The sequence below is a fragment of the Dermacentor variabilis genome, chromosome 7, assembly GCF_050947875.1.
Source record: "Dermacentor variabilis isolate Ectoservices chromosome 7, ASM5094787v1, whole genome shotgun sequence".
NCBI classification, from domain to species: Eukaryota; Metazoa; Arthropoda; class Arachnida; order Ixodida; family Ixodidae; genus Dermacentor; species Dermacentor variabilis.
In genome coordinates this window covers 36,820,658-36,842,072 of record NC_134574.1, presented here as the reverse complement: position 1 = coordinate 36,842,072, position 21,415 = coordinate 36,820,658, and the positions used below count along the sequence as shown (strand labels likewise).

Here is a 21,415-nt window from a genome sequence, read left to right as displayed (position 1 = left end):
AATTCTAAAGTTCGTGTGATATTTTCTTTGCGTATTAAATAGACAGGAAATATGGAAGCAGTGATGTAAGTTATTTCGAGCACATACAAGTATATTCTTTTATGAAGAAATACATATTTTACTTGTCTTGACGATGCGTAGCGTTCAAGAACTTTTTCGCAGCATCTTTTGCAATGGCAATACAGTTATTAATGTATTTCGTCCCTCGACAAACTCTATAAGGAGGAGGCCGAGCCGCTGCGTGAGCCCCCCGAACGAAATTTCTGGCTACGCCACTGCTGTCGCTGTTTGCTTTCATTACATTTGTTTGTGAGCTCTTATTCTCAAAATTCCGAGGAATAACTTCGTATAGAATGAAAGACAACATAGGAGCAACTTTGATCATTGAAGAGTGGTTGGGTATGCGTGGTTCGGAAGGATTTATGCCTAAACGACTTGTTGACGCTGTACGTGGGACGCCACCAGCGGATTTTTTTGCGACACGGGGCCCTTAACGTTATCTCGTGAAAACGCCGGAGTTGCCCTTTGAGGAACTCCAGGCGGCAAAAATCAATCTGGAGTCCCCCATAATGGCGCGCATCATAATCACATCGCCCTTTTGGAGGTGATAAGCCAGAAATTGTTTTGCGTATATTCCCAGTGAAATTAGAAAATATCTATGCCTGAAGAAGAATGGATGAGGTTCTTTACCCTTCATTATCATATTCGCTTGCAACACCACTGTACCACCTTTTGAAACTGAGTAACAATATTTACTAAAGCCCCGGGTGCCAACAGCAATAACCGTTGGACGAATAAAGTTTACTCCTATTCTATTCTATCCTTGTTGATTTCATGTTTCTCCCGGCACTTGCTCCTTTGTCATCTTTTGCAGTATTATGATTTCGAATGTCACTTCTGGTCGTCTTGTTTTAGGCTTTGAAAATTAAGCCCATTAAGTAGGCGCCTGAAGGTGGAGCTATATTACTGACACATCACTCACTAATACATCTGTAATCAATACTCCACTTGTACTCCTTTTTGCCTATGCTGTGAGTGTCTAAGAGAGCCGGAAGTCAGTGCAAATACATAACAAGTTTTGCATTCGAAAAATTCCGTTGATGTCACTCACGAAAATTATTCCAACTTTAGCCATCGCAGCGGCCATCAGAATCCAGCTGAAGGTGTTGGGGGACCATATCAACAAGGTGTCTCCCTTGCAGAAGCCGAGAGACAGCAGGCCTCGGGCTACTCGGTCAACCTTTTCAATTGTAAGAAAAAAGGACATAAAAATTCATTAGCCAATTTGCTACCAAAGCCTGCTAACCGCCGGGCGCAACAACACAGGCCACATTATTGGTTTATAAAGTTATAGACCCGGCGCTGGGCGAGTAATATACACCATACTTGATTAACAATGTTGTCTTGGATGGTACAACTTGTAAACAGCAGCAGAGGTTATGTTGTTTTGTATTTTTAGTATTTTGTATTTAAGGAAAATTTGTGTAATGCACTGCCACCAGTGATAAAAATCATAGGTAAGGAGGGCCCCGCAGCGTGCATAATACTTCGTACCCAGTGGAATAAATGTTTCTGTCAAGAATAGGGGCCCTATAACGTAAGATTATTCCAATATAATAACGTCAAATTCACGTAATCGCCGATGCAAGCATCGGGAGGTCACCCGCACTGCTGTTTCAACATGCCAATGAAACGCTCTCCTCGTTTATGGGAGGTCACTTTGTTTGCTTTCAAAGCAAACAAAGTGACCGGCGTCGGGAACTGATGCACTTCTCCTTGCTTAGCTTTCGTTGGCTGGTAGAAAATGGCAGCTTTTTAAACGAAACGCTTAAAATGGCACTGAATTGGATCCTCAGCTAAGAAAAGTTGGCTGAGCGATGTCGTGTACGTGATGGAAGGGCTCAACACTGTCATACTGCGACGTAAAGATGTTTATTAGACACAAGTAAATCAATTTCCCCCGGCAGCTGCACGTAGGCAGTGCCAGAGCTATCAGCGGGCAGCCATGTTCTATTCATTTCCGAACGGGGTAGTCACGGCTATGCCGAAAAACATGTCGATATTGTCCGGCATATTAATTCAGCTTAATAGCGTACACCTCACTGTGACATGGTGAGTTTTCGAGGTTTTGTTACGTCGCAGGACAGTCAGGGGAACTGAACGGAGCCCGAAAGCTTTTGACCAATAATGGAAGCCTGGTTGTGAAAAAGGCGTACAAAGCAAAATAATTATTTTCTTTTGTTCGGTCTAATCAAGCATAACGAGTGTGTATACTTATTGTGAAATAAGAACTTTACGCGAGTTTCCTGACGTCACCTGACAGACAAGCGAAATGGTGGTGGCCCGAAAAAATATTTTCTGATTACACAAATAGAATAGAAGAGTCGGGAATAGCTTTACGTTACAGCGCCCTAGTAATCGGTTATATTTATAATTTTATGAGTAGAAGAGACAAGTAGTACTTCAGACAACAAAACGTGGTGCTCAAGTACATAAATTATATCTTTTTTTTTGCATTATACAGGGTATTCGAAGTAAACTCTCTAATTTTAGTAAAAACGTTTTCTGGTTACGGGAGATCTGTTTGCACATGTGGTCTGTGCGCTTTGGCAGACGCATTTTTTAGACAGATTGCAGCCTCCAAAGCTGCACCTAACAAAAACTTCTCAAATAAATTTATTTCCTTTAATGATTGCAATATTCCTTTATATTTAGAGACGGCTTCACTTCATTTGATTCTCCTGTGGCAGTTCCAATCTTCCGAGGCATTCATTGTCAAACATGACACTGAGTCAGCTAATTTCGCAATCAGTGCCATGAGTTTCGAATGAACGTCCAGACCACTTGTAACGGAAGCAGATTTTGCGCAATTAGAACGATGTTTTTATTGAAATTACTTTTATTTTTACTTTGAATGCGCTGTATAAAGGTTCGTCATAATTGTGCAGTTTCCAACGTAACCTTTTCCTTTAGGGCAACACACGTATTCTTGGGCTGGTACACTGTCATTAGTGGCCAGCGTATTTGCAAATACTTTAACATTTTGCACATAAATATTCTAATTCCAGTTGCTCACGAGCTCTTGAAAGGCCTTCAGACGCATAGAAGAAAAAGAAAGAGACATATGTTGTTATGTAAGAACTTTGTAATGCTAGTATTGTGCTCGTCTAAAATACTGTCACGACTTGTTACCTTCGTATATGAACCTGACAACGTTCTTCAAAATATCGCTGTCATCCTTCTATCGCCAGGCATTGGCTGCGCTTCACGTATCTAAAAGTTCGTGTACGTAGCCTCTGTAGCGATGGCAGACGCGGCGTTTGTATTCGGATATGTCGCGCCTGGAACAATCTTGCTCAACGCTTGATCTTGCGAAGACCAGCAAGTGCTCTAGGACTGGGTGACGCCTTTTATTGTAGCCGACAGATGTGAGTAGTTTTATGCGCGACAGCCGCTATACCATCGTCTGTCTAATGTCGCCTTGCTTCCTGGGCAAGAGTGCGTCCAAAATAAATATGGCTTATTTTTTAATGTGATAGCAACTTTATTGTCCACTCCAGGCATATTTCCACGGTGGGTGTCACCGTGGCTGTGAGGTTCGGTAAAAGAATCGAAGTGCGATAGCATTACGGCCGTGCGCCGTATGCTCTACGTGCGAGTGAAGGCGTGCAAGTGTGAGCGGACGGTTGGGCCTAGATCTCGCGCGCGCAAGGGAGGAAGGCAGGGAGGAAATGCGCCGTCTTCAAATCGCGCGGGACAGAGTGCGCCGAGTGCTGAGAACTTCGTCGGTGCTACGTTCGCGCCGCCTAGTTTGCGCTGAAGCGAGCAGCAGCAAGATGGCCAATTTGCGCGCTGCTGCTGCCGCGCTTTTCCACGCCACCGTTTTGACAGCGAGTGTCCGCGGTCGTCGAGTCAGGTGTGTTCTTGTTAGCTTGTGCGCGCGTGACACTACGCTTGTTAATTTAGTTAGTAAGCGAATGTTTACAATATTACAGGGCCTATAGAACTACTATCCTTACTTCGCATAGCTGTCTAATTATTTGCTATCGCAATCGATGCTTCACCTTTCGGGTGAAAGTACGACTTTTTCGTTGATGTACTGGTATGGTTTTTTTTTCTTTCTTACCGTCATTAGACCAGGAGAACATAGATAGAACGCTTTAATTATCTTTTACGCCTGTCTTAAGTGCCGATTCTCCAAACGAGAAGGGAAGAGTGCCAAACCTTTTGTGCAATTAGGGGCCCTATTACGTAAAACTATTGCAAACTGTTTTTATTCCAATCTCCTGACGTCAAATTTGCGTAACCGCAGACGCAAGCATCGGGCGGTCACCCGCGGGGTTGTCTGAACAGACCAATCAAACGCCTTCCTTGTTCATAGGAGGTCACTTTTGTTTGCTTGAAAAACGAATAATATGGCGTACGCTAACCGGCTTGTCTTATCTAACTGGCTGACAAGAGGCGAGGAGCCCGCTCAAGTGGAGAGGAATATGATGGGCTGAACCACTGCACTGAAAATCGATAGCCGGACGAAGAGGGTGGTGCCAGCGTCTGCGATGAGTCCGCTTTCCCTTACTTGGCTTGAGGCGGCTTGTCGAAAATCGCGGCGGCATGCAACGAAAGGTAAAGAATGCCGCTAAACCGGATCCTTAGCAAAGAAGAGTTGGCAAGGCCGCTATTTTGTAGCAATGCCTTATGCCTTACTCTATGCTATTCTTATCATCCACCACACACGGCCGCCTGATCCCGTTGATAATGTGAGCAGACCGTGGCTCTGACCACTGGCCAAGCCCGAAAAGCCTGAAAAATCATAGAATCGGAAAAGGCATCGCTACAAGATACCGGCCCAGAGCGAGGTCGTAAACGTGCTGAAAATGCTCGAATATGCTACAAGGCCAGGCAAGCACACAAATAAACCCATGCTCTCCGGCAGGAGAGCATGGGTTTATCCAGTGCCTGAGCGATCGGCGCCAGCCATCTTTTATTCCTTTCGGAACGGGGCAGCCTGCGGCTATTCAGAAGAAAACTCAGTTTTGTTCGGCATATTAATGCATCTTAAACGCGTACACGTCACTTTGACGCAGTGAGTTTTTCCAGTTTTGTGACGTCTCGTGACAGGCAGGTGAAGTGGGTGCAGCCCGAAAGCCTTCGGCCAATAGTCGAGGGCTTATGGCGAAAAGGCGTCGAATCGGAAATAACTATTTTGCTTTTGTTCGGTCAAATAATGCATAATCAGTGTGCACACGTCATATCAGATATGGAGATATCGCGGTTTTCGTGACGTCGTGTGACAGCCAGGCGAAGTGGGGGTGGTCCAAAAATGTTTTAACCAATCGCGTAGGGCTGATTGCAGAATTGGAATAGCAGAGTTTGGAATAGTTTTACGTTATAGCACCCTAGCATTCTCAATATACTCCAGGCATGGTATGGTGTCTGCCTGCTCGTCTGTCTAGGTGTACAGCCATTTTCCCGCCAACTTGGGTCACTAGGTAGCCTATAGATTAGTGCACGGGCATACAAACGCTTCGGTTAAAGGGCTGGATCGGGGACCTGTGGCCGTGTCGATGGTTTAGGCCATAAAGAAGTAAATAAAGGTTAGTGAAAATAAGCTACCAAACAGAAGTGACTGTACAGGGCATCGAGTAAAATTTCTGTTCCACGCAATAGAAGTGCCTTATTCAAACAATTTTGCATTTGAATTAGTCGCGTTATCCTTATGGCAACCTCCATAAAAGGTGCGAAATAAGCGTTTTCTAGGTATGATTTCGGCTTTACCGCCAAGTGTACAGGGGTATATCGATTAAACTTTATAAGCAACCTTGGTGGTGGCAAACAAGCTTGTTCACATTTCCCGTAGGAAAGCAGTGTTTGTTGCCTTGTTTGCAGTCTTTCTACTTGCACCATGCAGATATATACAAGAAGTTGAGGTGGTCTGGGAAGCGACATCGTTCTTTCCGATGGGATTTTTGTTGTGCTGGTGCGTAGTCACCACAACTCCGGTATTTTTTTAGGAATCTGTGCTGATATTGCTGATAACGTTTGCCTTTAATTAGTGTAATAGTGTAGGCTAGTTGGTGCAGCAATGTCACGAATAAAATAGTGGAGTACACATGACAGAGGGCGTTCGTGCTGTATAATCTTGCTCTCTGTATTGTGTATTTCGTTTTATTTGTTCTTCACAGCATTTAAGTACTAAAAGTTGCCAATAAAGACGGTCCTTGTAAGTTGAAGTGGAAGCTGCTTTTATTAAAATGAGAAAGAAATGTTGCGCGACAATGCGTTGAAAGATTCGCCCCAGATTTCGTTCTGCTCTCTGTAATTGCAACCATGCATCCCTATTTCGTATAACTCGTGGTATGCTATTTGTGACCAATAATCATTGCCGTAGTGGATACCTTATAATTTTAAGACCAGTTTTATATATGTATCTTCAAGGCAGCGCGATCATTTTCGCATGGCAGGCTAAGCTAATTTTGTTAAAAATATCACCGGGACAGAGCCGCTAATAAAGTACTCCATATAGTTATTCGACGTAATCGTCAAGCCCAAGGAAGTAAATATTTCATTATAGTTTTAAAGTGGTGTAGAAAGAACAATCTGAGGCAGGTGATTAAAGTTGATTTATCTGGCAGCTCTGTAATTATATAATCCCACATTGTACAAGCAGCGCTTGCATGTAGGGTCCCTAGTTGCGTCCCGCGCACCGTGATTGGCTGGTTGACGCAGACGGGACTTGCAACAAGGTTCTGTCTCTGACAGAAAACTATTGCGTCCACCTAGACCAGTGCATAGTATGGTGTCGTGCGGTGTGGTATGGTGGGGTGTGCCAGTGGGAACAGGCATTGCACCAATTTTAAGATCGGGGCTAGTATCATCTACAGCCAAGCTGCTTTGCCAGTAGCTGTTTCATGCTTAGGCCAAATCCTTGTTATGGCAGAGCCAGCATTTTTTTTTCGTGCGCCTGCTGATCGCCATTTTATTAGAGACTGAGTTGATGAACCCTTAGTAAAGGACTCGTGCTAATAATCTAAGCGATACTCATGCGGAACAATTGCCAGCCAAGCATGCCAGGCTAAGCGAACCTGCTGCAACCCCAGCACAGCCAGAGATACAGCCATTCAGACACTCACCTGATCTTTAAAGTCAGCGAAGGTGCATTGCTTTCCCTCCTGCACAAATGCCCAGCCAACACGGTCACCAAATTTTTCTGCCGCTATGTCCACGTAGGTGCCGAGTGTCTCCGGTGATAGTGGCTTCGTGCACGTCTGAATGCAGTAGCTAGACCTCACCCTCTTCTCGGACTTGGATATGCTGTAAATAGAGAATGTGTTTCACTGAGGAGTCATAACGTGTCTGAAACGTGGTTAATGAACGAGGCCTCTGCGCATACAAACTTGAGATTGTCGTTCAGATTAAGAACGCAGTGTGTAGGACGAAGACGAGAATCACAAAAACACATCACAGCAGCTGACAAACAGATCGTTGTATTGCACTGAAAACTGCCTCTACACGCGTACGAGTCTGCGATGGCACCTTAACAGAGAACAATCAAATATGGTGACACGCCCTTGATTGAGCCCTAGTTAAATACCAAACTCAGGCATGGAGGGATAAACAGCAAAAGCAGGTTCGTCAGAATCGTGTAATCAATTTGTAAACATTGTGCTTCTCCTTCGCTAAAGTTACTGTTTTTCATAAACGTAAAATATTCGTGCCCTAAATTGAAATACTGCTTGATTCTGTCACTACAACACAACTTTCTATCTCAAATGCTAATAAATTTCGTTCGAACCCGTCCTAGAATTGTGCCATAAGATCATTTCCGCGTTTTACGAGTGTTTGAATAGGTAGCATCGCAGTTTGCCCGAGCGAGTGTTTTTCCTCTTAAGAGCCTGTGCTGTTGCTGTAAAAGAGCGGCAGAGACGCAAAAGTTAACCCTTCCTACAATTCGCACTTTCCAGTTATGCGGGCATTGTCACACACCCGAATTTTCTCCTAAGGCGTTGCACGGTGATTGGTTCCCGGCTTATGTAGTTTCCGCAGCGTTTCAACGCTCTACGGAACGGCGATATCCGATCGACGGCCAAAAATAACCGCACGTTCATGGTGCTACAGCGAAAAAAAAAACGTAGAGTATTGGTGAAAAATAAGCTTGCGCCACTTATGGAGGTTAAGAAAAGAAAGAAGTCGTTCGCGATAGATGCGGATGTGAAAGAATGGGATTGATGAAGGGGTTGTGTGCACCGTATGTTTCAAGAACGCTGTTTTCATGCCGACCAGCTCTGGGCCGTCCAGCAGGCCCGCGGAGTGGCCCACAGGCTTGGCCTGATGGTTCCAACGTGGGAGTCGCCCGCTGCGCTTTGAAGCGCGCCTTGCAGGACCTCAATAAAGTTTTCCAACCAACCAACTTATTTCAGGCTACCGTCACGAGCGTTTTGAATGTTGCTCCGCATTCAGTGTTTCTACTTCCTTTCCTGCGAGATCATTGTCATACGCCGTTCTGAATTAGTTCATATCCTTGTGAATATGGCTGAAAAGGAATGTTGTTATTTCAAAAATATACACTCCAGCCGGGAGAATTTCGTCAAAAAAAAAGGAATGCTAATGCATCCCCCCTTAACCAAGATTGCCTTATAGCATATTAAAACACTATAATCGCAATGCGCATGCCGGTGCAGCTGATTGTATTACGCGCGTCTTCCGCGGTACTACTAAATCGTGCTCACTAACTGTATTCACAAATGATATTCCTGATTGAGGTATCTTAAGCTGTTCGCACTGCAGCAAGCCAGTCAGTGGTGATGTCGAACATATTAGCGAGGGCTCTCGTCGATTGGTAAGCACTCATCATCATCATCATCATCTTCTTCTTCTTCTTCTTCATCATCGTTGTCGTCGTCAACATCATCATCAGCCTATTTTGTGTCCACTGCTGGACGAAGGCCTCTCCCTGCGGTCTCCAATTACCCTTTCCTGCGCCAACCGATTCCAACTTGCGCCGGCAAATTTCCTAATTTCATCACCCCACAATTTTACAAAACTTTTTGTTTGTAAGTACTGTTTACCATTCTGATGGCACATAGGTAAACAATTCTTACAAACAAAAATCTTTGTGAATTTGGCTACTGTTTCCTTGTAATTTCAGGATTTCCAGAAATGTTGCACAACTGAACTGTTGCATTGACACATGCCTCTAATCGAGATTGCGCATAACGTTAAGTTTAGCAAAACTATTTCTGCAAGTGCTAGCTTCATTCACACGTGAGCGGCACCATGGTCAGTGTTCAAAAACTGTGGGATGCCTACTTTCGAATTGTATAGAGATAACAGAAAACACAACAAAACGTTTGCAGCTTAAATAATACTCTCCTGTAACTTTGGAACTAGTTTAAATCATTAGGTGGGAATGTTTCCCATAACTTATAACTGATGATGAATACAAACTAAATAATTACCAATGCTAACCGCATGCTATGCGCTATCTACGTTGCAATTTTCTAATCGCTCCTTCTTCTTCACAACTAGTTATCTTTAATATAGTAGCACGTGTTAAGTTGAAAAGTGCAATTATTGTGTGCGACTCTGCTCAGGACAAACTTATTAGTTCACTATAGGTTGTGTACAATAATATAGCTTGAGTTATCTTGCCCAGTTATAATAGAACCACGAATATGTCTGGTATAGTGAGCGCTAACGTGGCACTCAGGCCACTATAATATCGTAGCTAAATTTTTCGTTTAACTTTTACACAACCGTTACCATCATTCGCCTCTACACGACAAACTCCTTTGTCTACCACAGCTCCCATGGCATCGATTAGATCATTGTTATAAGATGGGTCTTGGGGAGGTTTTCAGATAAGGACAGTCTCGCGTTTCTTTTTTTTTTTCTTATACTTCGGCAAGATTATTGTATGAGACAGCAAAATCCCTTCACATATCAGAACAGAGCTTATTTTTTTCAGCACATGCCTTATCTTCAGCACAAATAAAATCTTTACACACTCATGTGCGCCGTCATGCAATGAGAGACGCCAAGCAAGAAAGGGCGACTCTGTCGCTGCAGTCATCGCCGCGAAGACGGCGCTGCTTTTTAACGAATTTTATTTTCTTCGTAATACGCATAGAACAAAGTACCAATGCCGATGTAATCTGGATACTGCGAAGTTAAACAAATGTGGTGCACCTGACACCAGCCGCCTTACGTGCAGTAATCTTATGGATTACACCTGAAGTACCAAAGTTTCGGCTCCAGTTTGCGCCACTTACTCTATTTTGCGACTTTTTATGCCAATATAAAACTAAAACTGCTCAAATGGCGAACAGCATGCACAATCCCATCACTATAAACCATGACCTTTTCATTTACACTAACGTTTCACCGCACTGAATAAGAATAGCGATGTGGGCGAGCTGGTTTAGGTCCATGGCGGAAACTTTTTGCAGCGCGAAGCACTGAAGTGCGAAAAGAAGAACAAAAACGAACCAACTTCAGTGCTTCGCCCACCAAAAATTTGCCGCCATGGAACTCATGACAAATTATAGGGAGTTTTCAGTCCCTTTAAGGATTGCAGGACATGTTAGGGGTGACATACGACTAAAGTTTAAGGCTTGTATGTTAATCAAAGTCTTTTTAGGCATTGTAACGAGCGCGTAGTATGTTTTCCCAGACTCGTGGGAGAGCTATACGTGGCCCAGAGTTTAAATATCTGTAAGCATGAGGCTGCCTTAGGGATCATATGTGGCCCATTTCAAAGCGCGCGTGGCAGCTACGGTGATTACCGAAAATTACTTTTTTGAACACTCCAAAGTTCTGTAAGCGTATTTTACGAACTGCATAGCGCATTATTCCGCTGTCCTGTGTGAACGAAATGTCGCAACAAGCTTGAGTTTCTAGAAATAGTGTACGTTAGGGAAGATGCGTGCGCAAAACCTAAACTGTGTACGGTATTTACGGTACATACGACAAGCTATTGCTATAAGAGCGCTCAAAAATATCACGCAAGGGTTATACGAATCTTTTACTGGTGCTATAAGATAACCAAATTGGAGCCGAGTCTGAATTTTCAAGCACTGTGGACTATGTTGTGAGTCATATGAAAGCACAGTATGAAGTGTGTCAGCTCATTACGACGCTTGCGGTGAAGTGCGACTGGAACTTCGCCAAAGTATTATTTTACGAACTGCGCACAAAGTTTGCCTCGTATCCTCTGTGGAGTGAATCATTCATTGAGTTCACAAGTGGTTGGAATAAAGGACACGTTTTGTATGATGTTCGGAAAAGTGTTAATTGAGGTAGTAAAAATTTACCTAACGCCATGGCACTCTGGCAATAAATTTCTCTTGGAAGCACTTGAAAGCTTTACAGAATCGTTGTACACGCGGTTTTTGGGTGTAGGGGAGGTTTGTAATTTGCGAGCTAGCGCCTTGCCCAGCCGTTTTTCTGTTTTCCGCCCTTTTCATTTTGTTATAAAAGTTCTTTTTATTTTTATTTATTTATTTTTTTATTTATTTATTTACATATACTGCCATCTTGCATAGCAAGATATTGCAGGAGTGAGTGCATACATATGTCAATCAATTGCAGAATACATTTGAGTGGCAAAAAGAAAGCAAACAATAGAATAAACAATATCAGGAATAGCTAGTTGATTAATGAACATGATTAGGTAATAGGTTGGCAAATACAACACTTGGTAACTCGCGCAAGGACCCCTCAAGGACATTCCAAATGGCAATTGTATGCGGAAAAAAGGAAAACCTGAAACAATCAATCGTTGTATTCCAAGGAACAACGTTAAGACGATGACTTCTTCTGGTGGACCGAGAACAAGGGTTAGTGAAAACAATAGGTGCATTGACATAAGCTTTCCCATGAGCAATTTTATGTAGCAGAACAACACGGTCACAAGTACGTCTATGCGCCAGAGGCTTTAGTAGCAAATTACTCGCATGTGATGTCGGTGAGAAATGGCGGTCATAACGATTATATATAAACCTTATGGCTTTTTTCTGAATAGACTCAAGCATGTCTATGTCTTTGGAATGATGCGGCGACCACACTACCAACGCGTATTCAAGTAGAAGCCTTATTAGTGATCTGTATGCCGTTAATTTACATTCTTTAGTTGCATCTCGTAAGTTTTCTTTAAGAAAACCCAGTTTTCTCAACGCCTAATTGGTTATACAGTTAATGTGAGCATGCCATTTTAGATCAGGGAGAAAGTAACACCAAAGTATTTTAACGTGTGGACGCTTGCAAGCTTGTGCGCTTCATTAAAATATGTAAATTGTAGTGGTTATTTTTTATTCGAAAAAGTCATTGATATGGTTTTCTTAAAATTAAGTGACATTTGCCATGTTCTGCTCCATTCGCAAAAACGGGTGACGACTTCATTCAGCTCCAACTGATCATGATTACTACTTATAGTAGAATAAAGGACGCAGTCATCAGCATATAGTCTTATTTTGAGAGAAGCGCCCGCCGTTACTTCAACGACATCATTTACATAGACTACAAACAGCAAAGGACCCAAGACAGACCCCTGTGTTACACCGGATGTAACATTGACACGAGATGAGTGAACATGGTTAAATGCAACAAACTGGGTTCTTGTACTTAGGTAGTCCTGTATCGAACTTAGTAATTTATATTCATGAATTATTGCCCTGAGTTTAATGAGAAGCTTTTTATGGCACACTGTGTCAAAAGCTTTACTGTAATCAATAAAAATGGCATCAAGTTGTCCTCTAAGGTTAAGTGTGGATGCAATATCATGGGAGAATTCTAGAAGTTGTGTTACCGTGGAGAATCCGGAACGGAAGCCATGTTGAGCATGCGAAAGAACATTATGTTCAGATAAGTACTCAATGATATATTTATGAATAATGTGTTACAATAGTTTGCAAGATGTTGATATTAAAGAAATAGGTCTGTAGTTAGATATTTCCTGCTTATTACCGTCTTTGTGAATGGGAACAACCTTAGCACATTTCCAGAGTATTGGAACAGTGGATGATTCTACAGATTTCGAAAAAATTAGGGATAAGCACCAGGAGCTCCATTCAGAATATCGCCGTAAAAAACATATCTGGTATATTGAGATGAAGAAGACGAAGAACCTGCTGCTAGCCTGTCTGAGTAGCTCTGCCTACATTTATCGTTATTTTCGTTATTTTCTGGTAATATTACTGGTCAGAACGGTTCAAGACGTCTGTCGACTCTAAAAGGTACCTTCCGTATCGGAGACCGACGGGTGCTGCGCGACCCGCCGCTTCACAAGGTGCTAGAAGGAACCAAGCTGGCACCGACGAGCACCCCGCCATGACCTCCCAAGGGCTGACACCGGGTCAGAAACGCCAGCTGGTTTGTACAAGCCAGCCTGACTGCAAGCGACAAGACACTGGTGAATCTGAAGACGAGTCAACTGTCATCGATGACGAGAACGTGGCGAACGCTTCAGACCTAGACATGGACGAGGGTGGTTTCCGAATTGTGCGCCATCGTAAAGACAGGGCGGAAGGCATTCCAGTGTTAATCACTGCAACATCCGAAAGAGATGATTTAAGGCAAGTAAACCGTATTGTCCTGTATTCTCAGCTTGAAACGATTCTCGGTGGAGCACCAGTGAAGAGCCACTTCACAGCACAGGGAGCACTGCTCTTAAATGTAGAGACAGAAGGACAAGCCAACGTCCTTCTAGAGACCAAGAATATCGGTGGCATAGTCATATCTGCCCGTGTCCCACACAGTTATATGAAAAACACGTGCATTGTTAGAGGAGTCCCTAAATGGTACTCGGATGAGGAGCTGCTCACCTACCTGAGACCTCAGGGAGTATTCCATGCAAGAATAATCATCCGTCGGGTCCAAACTTCATCATCTGAATGGGAGTCAAGGCGCACTAACTCGGTGGTTCTCACATTTGCTCCAAATTCTGAACGCCCGGAGAAGATCAACCTTGGTTTCACCAGACATGAGCTTGTCGACTACGTGGAGACACCACCACGCTGTTTTAAGTGTCAGCGCTTCGGACATATCGCTAAGTACTGTCGTGGGGAACAGAGGTGCAAGCGCTGTGGGGGACCTCATGACTTTAAGACGTGTGCAAGTAAAGACAACTTTGTGTGTGCAAATTGCGGCGGTGACCATCCTGCTAGCTACGGTCGATGCCCGGCGCGGACAGCTGCTCAGCGAAGAAATAAGATGTTTGTTCTGGGTCCAAAGAGTGCAAGCGCACCATCGAACACGAAGACGTCCAGAGCGCCACAACTAACTGGTTTGGAAACAGAGTACGCATCTCATTTCTCGCGTTTCACACCGATAAACGCAGTTATTGAGCCAACGCAAACGGTCACAGCGGCTGAGAAACCTGTTCGTAAAGAGTCCGAAAAGCGCACCTATGCGGCCGCAGTAAACAGACCTCAAGTACCCCTTGGCAACAGTCAGCAGGAAAACTGCTAGCATGTGATACGCGCTTTGTTCACGGCACTACGTTCCCACGTCGCGAAGATGCCTGCTAGTTCAACGAAGGATATGCTGGAAGCAGTGCTGGCTCTTGAGTCAGTAATACTCTGCTCTACTTCCACATACACTCAGTAGAATAATGGCAATGTCTCGCCCACTTGGTCCATTCCGTCGTCCAAAAGTGCCCTTAATAATGCAATGGAACTGCGCCGGTATTCTACAGCGTCTTTCTGAACTCAGCCTTTTCCTTCGAGACATACCTATACCAATTTTAGCCCTCTCGGAGGCCGGTCTCCCAAATGGAAGGACGATCCCAGGGTACATCAGTCATGGTAATCCGAGTATACCATCATTTGCAAATGGAAGTGCGATGATATACATCAGGCGAGAAATACCTCACGTCACCTTACCAGTGCAAGACCTTTGTTCTACCTTCTTGGAGGTCGCCGCTGTGCAAGTGTGCCTAGGAAAACGAAAACTCAGTGTGGTGTCGGTGTATATAAGTCCGCGCAGGAAGGTCTCCATGGAGGCGTTCATAAAGGACCTTTGCATTCGTTGCCCCTCTCCTATATTAATCTGTGGGGACTTCAACGCACATCATCCGCTTTGGGGAGATAAGACTGCAGATTCCCGAGGCAAGGAACTAGTCACAGCCGCGGAAGCTGCTGACTTGTGTATCGCGAACGATGGCAAACCGACTTTCTTCAGACCACCAGATTCATGGAGTGCCATAGACCTCGTGATCCATTCTATAGACCTTGTCGTATCGTCAACAACGGCCCCAGACAGGATGGGCAGTGACCACTTTCCCATCTTCACCAACATCACCGGATTTCACACTGCTGGGCGACAATTCTGTGCTGTGACCCGCTGGGACACATACAGAGAAGCGTTGGACTAATCCCCTGGTGAGCTGTTCGCAGATATGCTGCGGAGCAAAAGAGTGGCTACCTCAATGTTGAAACTGCCAGATCATTTCCCTACTCCTGATTTGAAACTAAAGAACCTCTGCGCAGCGCGTAGGAGAGCGGAGCGAAAACTAATGAGAAAAACGGGAAATCCATCTGCGAAAACTGAATACAACAGCATAAACGCTGTCACCCGTCGTCACACAAAAAGATTAAGACGAGTTCAATGGGCTGCTTTCTGTGAGAGTTTATCGGCGTTTGCTCCCATGACAAGGATATGGGGAGAAATGAATAGCCTATCCGGAAAGATTCGCCTACACAGGCCATTCGCAGCGCTTGCTTTAAAGCAAGGAAAAGATTTGCAAACCCTTGCAGAAGATTTTGCAGACGTATACACATCTGGCAGATCAGCAGGAGTATCGAACCCTCTGTTGTCTGAAGCATTCCATACCATGGATACGCCGTTCACCTTTCGTGAGTTGGATTTGGCGCTTAGCAAATTAAGAAGACGCTGTGCTGTGGGTCCCGATTCGATCAGCAATCAGATGCTGACAAATCTGCCATATGAACGAAAACGAGTACTTCTGGACATATTTAATCACGTCTGGAGCACAGGAGAGATCCCAGAAGCGTGGAAGACAGCATGGGTGGTGCCAGTGCTCAAGTCCGGAAAGGATCCTGCAAACCTCACCTCATATCGGCCAGTATCACTAACATCATGCGTATCAAAGTTGATGGAAAGACTAATATGTACGAGGTTAACATGGTATCTTGAGCAAGGAAATAGACTGCCATCATGTATGAGCGGATTTCGTCCACGGTTGAGTGCTCAGGACAGTGTGTTGGATCTACTGAGCCATATCGAGCACCATCGCGTAGACGGCCTTTCCACACTCGCCATCTTTATGGACGTTGCCAAGGCATACGACTGTGTGCTTCATACAGGCATCATCAACGGACTCCGAGCCATGGGCGTCTCGGGAAATGCTCTTCGATTCGTCCATGAATTTCTCAGTGATCGATGTGTACAAGTTAAGCTGGGAAGTATAATGAGTGTCAAGCGACGCATTTCCCTCGGCGTCCCACAAGGAAGTGTCCTATCCCCCTTGCTTTTTAACGTTGCCATGGCCAGCCTTCCAGATGCCCTGAAAGTAGGTCGGACGGCAGTTAAAATGTCCATCTACGCAGATGACATCTGCATTTGGATCTCGGGGTACCAACACAAACGTTTGGCCCGGATAGCCCAGGCCGCAATCTCCACTATCGATCGCCACTTATCGACGCTTGGCCTATCCTTATCAGCAGAAAAATCAGCCTTCATGCTTTTCCCGGGAGTGAGACGCAAGTCAACACGTCTGATGCTGAATATCAGGGGGCATTCAATTCTTCGTGCAACTCATGTTCGATTCCTGGGCGTCACCATCGACAACAAGCTACTATGGCGTGGTGCGGTCGAAAGTGTTGTGGCTGCATCGGTTCAAAGAATCAACGCACTTCGTCGATTGGCAGGTGTACGTTGGGGAAACAATCCTATATCCATGCTTAAACTGAACGCTGCACTGATAACAAGCCGCATTCTCTATCAGCTCCCTCTGATATCACCGTCATCGAGTCAATTCGAGCGCTTGGAGGCAGTGCACAGAAAGGGACTTCGCTTGGCGATGGGAGTTCCAACGGCGGCTTCAAACAAGAAAGTCACTAATGAGGCAGAGTCTCTTCCACTCCGCCTCTTGGCATCTCAGGCCTTGCTGACGCAGCTATTAAGACTGGGCGAGTCACGCGCAGGCACGGCGCTTCTCCGGCGGCTAAGATCAAGAACTCGCTCACATTTCCATGCGGCGCTGAACACCTTCCGATTTTTAGGATTGGAATGGCCTAAACGAAGTCGCCTTGGCCCGCCATGGTCTTTTCCGGACGTTACCTGCAGCCTCAATGTACCCCACCTACCGACGAAACGCACCATTTCAACTGCCGAAGCCAAGTTTATTGTGATGGACCACTTGAGCACTTTGTTTCAAAGCCATCTACAAGTGTACACAGACGGTTCGTTGTGTGCACAAACAGATAGCTGTGCAGCGGCATTCTGCATACCATCCCTTGATGTGTCATGGTCTGGCCGACTGGATCGCGTAGTTTCCTCTACAACAGTAGAAAGCGCCGCAATCACCGCGGTTTTGCGGAAACTACGTGCCTTTTCTGCACGAGATGTCGTGGTGCTGACGGATTCCAAGTCAGCATTACAAAGATTACATCGGGGCCTACCTCTAGAGAAATTTACAAGGCAGTCTCTGGCACTGATTGACGACCTCACGAGCAAAGGATTTAACATAAGGTTTCAGTGGATTCCATCACACGTAGGAATTGATGGAAACGAGGAAGCTGACGCCCTTGCACGCCTAGCGCTGACATGTGTCCCAAAAGTGAAAGCTCCAAAAGCTTTTCAAAACCCTACGGATGCAATCCGCCTTCACTTTAGACAGATGCACAAGAATCCACACGAATCCTGTGGGACTCATGGATTTACACGCGAACAAGCGACGCTTCTATACCGCATCAGGACCGACTCCGCATACACCCCAGCTTGGTTATTCAAGACTGGGCTTCGCGCTTCCCCACTCTGTGTTTTCTGTAGTGACATTGGTGACATCGAACATTTCATTTGGCTATGCCCACAGTTTGACACAGAAAGAAAAGCGTTGGTCGACAACCTGCAAAAAAGCGGTCTCACGCACAGGACCTTTGAAGACGTTGTTTTCCCCGGAGGGCCCGCGGCATTCAGGAAGAGAGCGCAACGCCTGCTGATAGCCTTCCTGCGAGACACGGGGCTCATCGACACCTGGTGACACATCCCTGATCTCAACTTGAAGGAGGATCAGGCGGAACAATTGCCGGCTATGTATGCCAGCCTAACCCCGCCTGCTTCAACATCACCACCACCACCACCGCCATATCTGGTATATTATCTGGCCTAGCACTTTTCATAGTATAAGATTACGTCCACCAGCTGAAGTGATTACCATACTAGGAAAAGGTGATGACGAAAGAGTAGTGCAAAACGTGGGGGTGCGTCCATCATCACAGGTGAACACTGATTTAAAGTAATTATTAAAGGCTTCAGTAATGCTAAGATTATCTGAGCATGGTTGATTAGCAATTATAAATGAAGGAGAGCTCTGACTTGGTGACTGATGGTTCGCCAGAGCTTTGGTGGTTTGTTTTTAATGAAGTATGACAAGGTGCTATTAAAATAGAAACTTTTCGCATTTGACATAGCAGATTTTAAGTTGTTTTTAAGTGTGGTCAATACTGAAGCTTTCATTGGATTGTTTGCATAGGCTGTTTGCGCAGACGCTTGATGCGACGAATTAGGTGTATAATTTCACGTGTCTACCAAGGGTGCTTGGGATTGCGCTTTATACACTTGGTTGGAATGTAATCAGTTATACATTGATTGACAATTGAGCAAAAACGGTTCACTAACACGTTAACAGAGGAATGGTTCACGCAACTCGAAAACTCATCAAAAGAGCATGCGAGTAACTCAGTTATGGAGTTGTCATCAGCACGTTCAAAGTGCAATACTGTCTGATGTGAAGGAAGCTTAGGCATAGTTGCTAAATTCAAATAAACAATGACCCCCTTATGGTCCGACACGCCTTCAACGATCTTACAATCGTAACCATTTTGTCTAAGTTGCTCATTTATGAAAACAAGATCTAAAATTGAGCTTTCTCGGGTAGCGGAATTCACTATTTGCGTCAGATCGAAAGAAATAGGCATGTTAATCAAGTAATCAAAAATGGCTTTGTGACGGCCACTAGCAGATAGCGTTGGCCAATCTATACCAGGGGTGTTAAAATCACCAGCAAGTAACATTTTACAGCAGTTAAGTTTATGTTTGGTTATATAATCGGTAAGATCGGAAAAGACTCCTACAGCCAAAGTGAATCCACAAAGCCTTATTTTTTTGCATCATACTGATTCGCAGTTGTTGTTGATTGTCAGCCCACTATTGCGCTCATCTACCCAGCCCTGCTGCCAACAATTTAATAGAAGACAATATTTTAAACGATGCCATTAATGTAAGTTACCAACAGTCACGGCCCTAATACGCTGCCTTGTGTCACACGAGGGCTCATGGTTACCAGTAATAATTTTGAGGTGTCAAAAGGTAAGCTTTGTTACAAATTATCTATATTTTACGCGCTTAACTACTTTAATGTTTATTGTTTACATAAATCAGTACAAGTTCTAACAGGTTGCGTAATATGGCGACGAAAGCCTTCTGTATATGAAGGAATATTGGAATTATCCGAAAATTGCTCTCTAGGAAACGTTAAATGTAATGCTGAAATTAAACTAGTTGCGTAGTACATGAATGTTGGTTCCTAAAACCAGCTGACGAGGCATAAAGAAGCTGATTGAATAACGGTATTTACTATTTCACTCTGTTCAACAACAATGATGCACTCAAGCTATTACAGCAAATTGCTGCTTACGAGATTGACCTGTATTTCTGAACGAGTTTTTTTTTGTCCCCTAATTTTGGTACACGTACAACGCTTGCAACTTTGCAGCCGTATGGAATGATCCTAGCTATTAGCGTGATTTCGAATATAATGCTCAAATATTCTGCAATAATAATATAGCCATACTTTAAAAGCAACGGACTATAATCCATCAGAACCAAGTGCCTCCAATTTATCTGCCTGTTGTAGCAAGCAGTAAAGAATCATATTGTTAATCTGAATGCTCGCCATTGAAGCATGAGTGACAGGAAATGCTACCACGGCGCCATGCACAATTTGAGTGAACACTGACTTGAAGTATTCATCTAAAGCATCAGCTTTTTATTTATTGGTATTTGGACAGGGTGCTTGAGCTAACGCGTGTCAATTTTTTTATTTGGTGTGTATTTCTTATTCTCTTGCTCTTCCTGCAATATTGCTTATCTCGATTGGCAGTATGTTTCGATGAATATTAAAGTCATATATAACGTGAACCAAATCATCACTAAGTAAACTTTTCCCTTTCAACATTGCTCTAACACTTCTGCTAATCTTTACTTCAAGCAAAACGGCACAATTTTATTGATACTAGACCAGACATTGTGGCACTACCTTGCATTGCGGATGAAACTGCCACTTTTCCTAGAACTGGCCACGATCCAGTTTGGTGGAAAACAATGGCACCTGGGTCTATCGGAGTTGTACCGTACAATCAAAAGCTCTTTTATCAAGCCTCATGATATCACGCGATACACGGCCTTTGTTAAAATTATACGAGCAAACTCCACGCCTTTACATTACGTGGTGACAATATTTATGATTCACGGATTGTTTTTCCTTACGTCGTCTGTCCTACAGACGACGTAAGTACCAGAATTCTAGTCCTACAGCTTGATTATTCAGAAAGGTGGACATTACTTGCTCGAGAAATCAAAACATATATTGAAATTATTAAAACAATTCAATAATTCAATTCATTATTCATTACTTTACTGCACGTATTGCAATTTACGATTTGTAACCGGATGAGTTTGCAAGGAGTATGCACTTGGAATGAATTTGCAGCATTACACCTGTTTGGAGATATGCGCCATCGAACTGGTCGAAAAATTCACTGTTCCACTTTCTTTCTTTTTTTTTTTTGAAGCCCTCTTTTATACACTCAAGCACAAAAGTAATTGGATCGCCTATGTGTTTCGCCCCACATTATGGGAAATAATACCTCGAAACTGGTTCCATCCTCGACATTCATTTCAAGCGGATTCGTCTTACAATTTCAGCAGCTACAATTCGTAAATTGCAAGTCCAATATTTGTTTCGATTTTTCATGCTAGTAGTGTTCAGCTATTCAAGTAAAACAGTTTAAGGACAAGTATTATGCTATCTGTCACAAGTGATTTTTAAAAATTGCGTAAAACTAAATATCATGACCGTACATATCTTGATCGACCCTGTAATGCAATTACTGTGGTACTCCTGTCACTCCGAACCTCTGGATGGCGAGTATGAGACGGCGTTGCATTCCCCACGGCT

General features: G+C 44.1%; 1 protein-coding gene across 2 annotated transcripts in view; it reads right to left on the bottom strand.

The window, feature by feature from the left end:
- The window catches only part of LOC142587407 (medium-chain acyl-CoA ligase ACSF2, mitochondrial-like), a 217,554-nt gene that overhangs the window by 156,437 nt on the left and 39,702 nt on the right, over positions 1-21,415 (bottom strand). For both annotated transcript variants that reach the window (XM_075698404.1, XM_075698402.1), the window contains exons 2-3: positions 7,131-7,311; positions 1,112-1,240 (exon numbers count right to left, since the gene is read on the bottom strand). In XM_075698404.1, coding sequence (XP_075554519.1) covers positions 1,112-1,240; positions 7,131-7,311 — 310 coding nt within the window. The remainder of the gene's footprint in view (positions 1-1,111; positions 1,241-7,130; positions 7,312-21,415) is intronic.